Below are 6,995 nucleotides of genomic sequence, written 5' to 3' on the forward strand. Positions count from 1 at the left end.
AAAACTAAATTATCTGAAATCAGAACCACCACACCAGCCTTCTTTTGGCTTCCATTTGCTTGAAGTATTGATTTCCACCCTTTTACTTTGAGTCTAAATGCATCCTTGCAGGTTAGATGTGTTTCCTGAAGACAGCAGATACTTGGCTTGTATTTTTTTATCCATTCAGCCAGCCTATGTCTCTTGAGTGGTGAGTTCAAGCCATTCAGATTTATTTAGAGAACTGAAACGTGGGGCAAATCTCTGTTCATCCTATTGGGTTGAACTTTGTTGTTTTGTTTTCTCTCTTGAGCCATCATGGTATCTGGCGTTCGATCTTTAGCTTTTGAGTGGTTTTACATTTGTGAGTGTTTCTTATGGTGATCCATGTGTAGCTCTGTTTTAAGTACTTCTTGTAGGGCTGATCTTGTCTTGGTGAATTCCCTCAGTCTTTGCTTATCTGAGAATGTGTTTATTTCTCCTTCATATGCAAAACTTAGTTTTGCAGTTTACAGGAGTCTAGGCTGGGCATTATTCTGTTTCAGGAGAGTGAGAATGGGGCCCCAGTCTCTTCTTCCTTGTAAGGTTTCAGTTGAGAAGTCTGGTATTATTCAGATGTGTTTTCCTTTGTATGTTACTTGTTTCTTTTGCCTTACGGCCCATAGAAGGGCCTCTTTAGTGGATATTTTGGTCAGTCTGATGACTGCATGTCTTGGTGGCTTCCTGTTTGCATTGAATCTCCCAGGGGTCCTTTGAGCTTCTTATACCTGTATATCTAGATTTTTCGGAAGGCCTGGGAAATTTTCCTCTATTATATCTTCAAATAGCTTATCCACGATAAGCTGTAACCAAGATAAGCCTGTAACCAGCTCTTGTTCCTCTGGAGAGGCACTCTAGTGCCTCCGGTGGTAGGTGGGGCCCTGGGACTTCCAGGTGTGTCCTTATTCTCCACCTCAGTGGGGGCAGGTCCAGGAGTGAGTCTCGGCAGAGCTGGGCTGGGTAAGCCTGCCCTCAAGTTCCACAAATGGTGTTAGCAGGGGCAAAGGTCTGTTCTCTGCTTCTGGGCAAAGCTGCCAAGGAGGGGCTGCAATGGCCTAACTCAGCCGAAAAGTCTGCGTGTGGGAGCGGGGTTGTCTGAGACCTCCAGTCTGGAGCAGGCCTTGCTCCTTTCCACCCTCCACTACTCCACGGTTTCTCCTGGGGCTCTTCTAGCAGGTAGGACCTCAAGCCAGTGGATCTCCCCTGGCTGTGATGTGGGCCGGGAGGTTCCCTACCCAGGATCGCAGCCTGGGCTGGGTACACAGCCTTCCCATGGGAGGAGGGTTGCCCCTCAAGCATGCTGATCTGCCCCTGAAGGCACACACACCTCAGTAGGCTCATTCACAAGTATCCCTTCTGTGCCCCAGGACAATGCGATCGAGACCTGGGTGTACGGGGTCTGGTCTGCAAACCTGTCCCCTGGGCCCTGGAGATCAATCCCTGACCCTGCCAGGAGGAGGGGTGCTGGTCTCAAGTCACCCACGGAGTGCCCAAGCTGGATTGATGTCACTCCACCTCAGGATTTGCCCCCTTCTCCTGGAGTCACCAGGCTAGCAGCACCTGGGAGGGCTGGCGGGTAAGGAACTCATAGTCTGAGTACCCCTCAGTCTGCCGTAGGGCCCCAAAAGGAAAGGTCCCGTTCCTTGGAGATGCCTCCGTGTCATGGCTACATTGTCTCTCTGGGCACCTACGGGTAGGGAAGGGGAAGGAGAGAATGAAGCAATATGGTACCTACTGATCGGCTTGGGTCTGTGCGCAGGGAGGTACCCCGAGGGAGCTGGGAGCCTGGTGCCCTGTCAGCAAGAGGCTCACTGCTCACTGCCAGCAGCCGTCTCTGGGCTGGTGTTGGCAGGTCTCTCCAACCGCTCAGGAGCCCACCAGCAGTCCAACATGTAAGGGAGGGGAAAGTTCACTGCTCCACCTACCCTTGTCACTGGTCTCCAAGCCTCTCGGAAGCCTTTCTCCTTCCAGTTCTCAACCACAACTTCTTCCCATGGGGTCTCCTGTAGTTTCAGGCACCCTTCCTTCCACCCCTCGTCCAATCTATGTTTGTCTGCTAGTTTATTTTTTTTTCACTTTCTTCTAAAATCTGTCTTTTTTGCAGAGACGCTCTGGCTGACGGTTTTTCTCTTCCACCATCTTAAATCCTTAAATTTTTTATTATTCATTTATTTTTTAAAGAGATGGGGTCTTGCTTGTTGCCCAGGCTTGTTTTGAAGTCCTGGGCTAAAGAGATCCTTCCACCTCAGCCTCTCAAATAGCTGAGACTATATGTGTGCACCACTGTGCCCAGCTCACTGGTGTTAATTCTTCTTTAAATGTTTGGTAGAGTTCTCCAGTGAAGCCATCTAGTCCTGGGATTTTCTTTGTGGGAAAGTTTTTGATTACTGTTTCAATCTCCTTACTTGTAATTGGTCTGTTCAGGTTTTCTGTTTCTTCATGATTCAATCTTGTAGGTTATATGTTTCTAGGAATTTATCCATTTCTTCTAGGTTATCTAATTCATTGGCACATAATTGCCAATAGTAATCTCTTATGATCCTTTATATTTCTGTGGTATTAGTTGTAATGTCCTGTTTCATTTATAATTTTATTTGTCTCTTCTGTTTTTATTAGTCTAGCTAAAGGTTAGTCAAATTTGTTTATCTTTTCAAAAAACCAACTCAGTTTTTTCTTGGCCTTTTCTAATCTCTATTTCATTTATTTTTGCTCTCATCTTTATTATTTCCTTCATTTTGCTTTGTTTCTTAGTGTTTTTCTAGTTCCCTGAGGTGTAAAGACTTGAGATTTTTTGTTTTTCTTAATGTAAGAATTTATTGCTATAAAACTTCCTTTTATAACTGCTTTTGCTATATCCTATAAGTTTTGGAATATAATATTTCCATTTTTTTCTCAAGATATTTTTTCGTTTTCCTTTTGATTTCTTTTTTGTGCCATTAGTTTTTATGGAATGTGTTATTTTCCACATTTGTGAATTTTCCAATTTTCTTCCTCTGATTGATTTCTGGTTTCATGTTTGTGTGGCCAAAAGAAATACTTGATGTGATTTCAGCCTCCTTAAATTTGTAAAGATTTGTTTTGTGGCCTAACATATGATCTCTCATGGTGAATACTCCGTGTGCACTTGAGAAGAATGTGTATTTTGTTGCTCTTGGATGGAATGTTTTGTATATGTGTGCAAGCCTGCTGTTTTCTTATTGATTTTCTGTCTAAATGATTCATCCAGTGTTGAAAGTAAGGTATTGAAGTCCCCTACTGTTGTCATGTTGTCTGTTTATCCTTTCAGTTCTGTTAATATTTATTATACTTTATGTATTTATCTGCTCCAATGTTGGTATGTATATTTTTACAAGTATTATATCCTCTTGATGAATCGACCCCTTTATCATTATATACGGACCTCTTTTGTCTCTTGATGATTTTTGACTTAAAGTCTATTTTATCTGATATAAATATACCATCCCTATTCTCTTTTGGTTACCATTTGTATGGTATGCCTTTTCCATTCTTTCACTTTCAGCTTATTTGTGTTCTTAAAGTTAAAATGAGTCTTCTGTAGATAACATATAGTTGGATCTTGTTTTTATATCCAGTCAGTTACTTTTTGGTTTTTTTTGTTTGTTTGTTTTTTTAGGAAGTAACAAGTCTGGCAACAGAATTGAGTTTTAATCTGTCCTAAAGCTGAAGCAAAAACCATGATAAAACATTCTGCCTTCCTTTATAATCCCCAACGCAAAAAAAAACAAAAAACAAAAACAAAAAACCAAAACAAACTGTTTGTAGGAAAAAATGGTTTTGTACATGGGATCAAACAATATAAATTCAAAACTTACAGATAAGGGTTAGCTCTATCACTCATCTCTTTAAAATGTTTATATGAATATCCAGTCAAAACCAACAGGGTATCGCTCTTGAAATGTTATCTGTATGGATTTCCAAGTAGACCACAGGACTGTATACTGTCTTGGAATGTCCTCAGAAGGCGCTGTCATTGATCACGTAACAGAGTAAAAACCCCAGAGTCCTTTCTTTCAAATGGAAGAGGGAAAGACATAGGGACAGAAGAAGCTATTCAAACTTCGTCTTCTTTCCTTGTGGCTTGTGGTCTCCTCCTCCCCCTCCTCCTCTTCCACCTCGGAAGCCTCCTCGGCCTCCAAAGCCTCCCTTTGCCTCCACCACGACCCCCAAAGCCACCTTCACCCTTCGGCTTGGCCCAGTCCAGGGTAACTTTGTTTCCATCAATTTCACCATCTTCCTTGGCCTCCTTTGCCGCTTTGGCATCTTGCTCACTGTTGAAGTCCACAAAACCAAACCCTTTGGAGGATCCTGTTTCCCTATCAGTGACTATCGTTGCACGAATAGAGCCATCGAACGACTCCTTCAATGTCTCTTCGGTGGTATCCTCAGACAGACCTTTGACAAACAGAGTTTTGGATGGCTGACTTTGGCGTTAGGTGATCCCCGGGGTGCTTGCAACTCCAGCCTGATTGCTCTGCCCTCAATTTCCCTTTTATTACAGGAATTTAAAGCTTCTTTAGCATCTTCAAATGAAGCAAATTCTATAAATGCATACCCTTTAGATTTGCCATTTTGGTTCTGGGGCACTTTGATCAAAGTTGTCTTCTCAAATACTTCCTGAAGAGTTTCTTCTGTTGCACTGTAGTAGAGGTTGCTTAAAACCAGAGTTTTTGACTCACCACTCCAGGTGCTATTCTTTCCACCTCTACAGTCTTGACTTTGACCTTTCTCTCCAGTGTAGTAGAGGGAAATGGATCGCCCATCGATCTCTGTTCCCTGCTTTTCTTCAAAGGTTTTCTCTGCATCAGCTTCTGTCTTAAATTCAATATAAGCAATCCCTTTACTCTTCCCGTCCTTGCTGACTAATCTGATCTCCATAGCATCTTCAAACACTTCTTTCAATTCATCCTGAGTGACTTTATAAGAAAGATTTTTGGCTAAAAGTGTTCTGGCATCTCGATCTTTCTTACTGTCTTTCCCTTTTGGTTTCTCTAGTTTAATTTCATTGCTAAAGACTTTCAAACCAGTGAGCTCTAGGCCTTTTCCAGGTCTTCAGCAGATTCAAAATCCACACAGCCAAATTTTCTAGTCATACCAATTCTGACATCCACGACAACAAGATCATTTTTAGCAAAAACATCACTGATACCAGTTTTTAATTCAGGAGCAGATTTGTTAGAGTTCAGGTTTCCAATAAAGAGATTGAAAGACGTAGTTGGTTCTGTGGCTTCCACTTTCTGTTTATTGGCTTCAGGAGCTGCTTTCTGTTTGGTCATTTCCTTCTTTCGTTTTCCAGACACTACTTTGACAGCCTGTTCCTCCTCCTCCTCCTCTTCATCCTCCTTCTCCTCCTCTTCATCATCTTCCTCATCGTCGTCATCCTCATCTTCCTCCTCTTCATCTTCATCTTCGGCCATGCTCTTAGCTTTCACAGGAACAGCTTTTGCAGTTTTCTTTCCTTTGGCTGGTGTGGTCTCCATAGCTTCTTCTTCAGAGTCATCTTCTTCATCATCCTCATCCTCATCCTCTTTGTCATCCTCATCATCCTCGTCCTCTGAGGCAGGGGCAGCAGTTGCTGCTTTAATTACTGCTGGTTCAAATTCATCCTCCTCCTCATCTTCATCATCATCATACTCCTCATCCTCATCATCCTTCTCACTATCATCCTCCTCTTCATCACTGTCTTCCTTGGCATTTTTGCCACTCTTTGCTCCCTTGGCTGGGGCGGCAGTTCCCTTCTTACCAGTGGTTGCTACCAGTGCTTTGCCTGGTGTGGCTCCCTTTTTGCCAGGTGTCACAACTGCTTTGGCTGGTGTAACCGTCTTCTTGGCCTGTGTGGCTCCTGCCTTTTTGCCTGGGGTGACAGCTGCTTTCATTGCAGGTGTGGCGACTGCAACCTTTTTTGTTGGAGAAACCACCACCTTCTTTGCTGAGGTTACAGTAGCCTTCTTGCCTTTCTTCTGAGGGATGATAACCTCTTCTTCACTGCTGTCATCATCTTCATCTTCTGACATTTCCTCATCTTCACTATCTTCTTCTACCTCCTTTGGGGGAGGAGCCATTTTCTTGGGGTCACCTTGATTTTTACCTGCCTTTGCGATCTTCACCATGATGGCGGCTTATACAGCGGAGTATGTATCGGGCAAGTGGCAGAGACAAACCTAGAGGAACTAAGCGATGTCAACGGCGGCCATGGGTACAAAAGATCCCGGAGCACATATGCCTCACTGCCAGCTAGAGCTCAAGACTCTACTTTTTGTTTTTTGATTGGAGAATTTAATTCATTTACATTTAAAGTAATTACTGCTGAATAAGGACTTACATTGCCATTTTGTCAATTGCTTTCTGTTTGTAGTTCCTTTCTTCCTCTCTTGCTATCTTCCTTTGCTATTTGATGATTTTTCTTGTTGTAGTATGCTTTGATTCCTTCCTCTTTTTCTTTTGTGTATCTACTGCAGGTTTTTTCTTTTTGATTCCTATGAGGCTTACATAAAACATCTTGTAGTTATGATAGTCTATTTTAAGCTGATAACAACTTAACATTGATTGTACACAAATCTCTACATTTTTACTCCCCCATTTTATGTACTGTTCTGTTTATATTTACTTTATATATTTATACATATAAATATAAAGTAAATATTAATATTAATCATTTTAATAATTAAGAATTGATATCACAATTTACATCTTATGTTGTATATCCATTAATAAATTATTGTAGCTATACTTATTTTTAATACCTTTGTCTTCTAACTTTATACTAGAGTTAAAAGTGATTTATGCTTCACCATTACAGAATTAAAATATTCTGAATTTGACTACATCTTACCTCTATCCCAGTGAGTTTTATACTTTCATATGTATTCACATGGCTAGTTAGCATTCTTTCCTTTCACCTTGTGAATTCCTGTCAGGATTCCTTGTCAGACACATCATGTGAGGATGAACTCCCTCAG

The 6,995-nt window shown here is 41.9% G+C and overlaps 1 protein-coding gene across 1 annotated transcript; it reads right to left on the reverse strand.

Annotated features, from left to right (window-relative positions):
- Positions 1-3,796: 3,796 nt before the first annotated feature.
- On the reverse strand, positions 3,797-6,178 carry LOC105806842 (nucleolin-like). Its single transcript, XM_012640060.1, is given in 4 exon segments — positions 3,797-4,185; positions 4,187-4,464; positions 4,467-5,075; positions 5,078-6,178. Coding segments are annotated over 4 exon segments (2,055 nt in total). The 5' UTR covers positions 6,147-6,178; the 3' UTR covers positions 3,797-4,086.
- Between the last annotated feature and the right edge of the window lie 817 nt (positions 6,179-6,995).

The sequence above is a fragment of the Propithecus coquereli genome, unplaced genomic scaffold (assembly GCF_000956105.1).
Source record: "Propithecus coquereli isolate 6110/MARCELLA unplaced genomic scaffold, Pcoq_1.0 Scaffold147, whole genome shotgun sequence".
Lineage (NCBI taxonomy): Eukaryota > Metazoa > Chordata > Mammalia > Primates > Indriidae > Propithecus > Propithecus coquereli.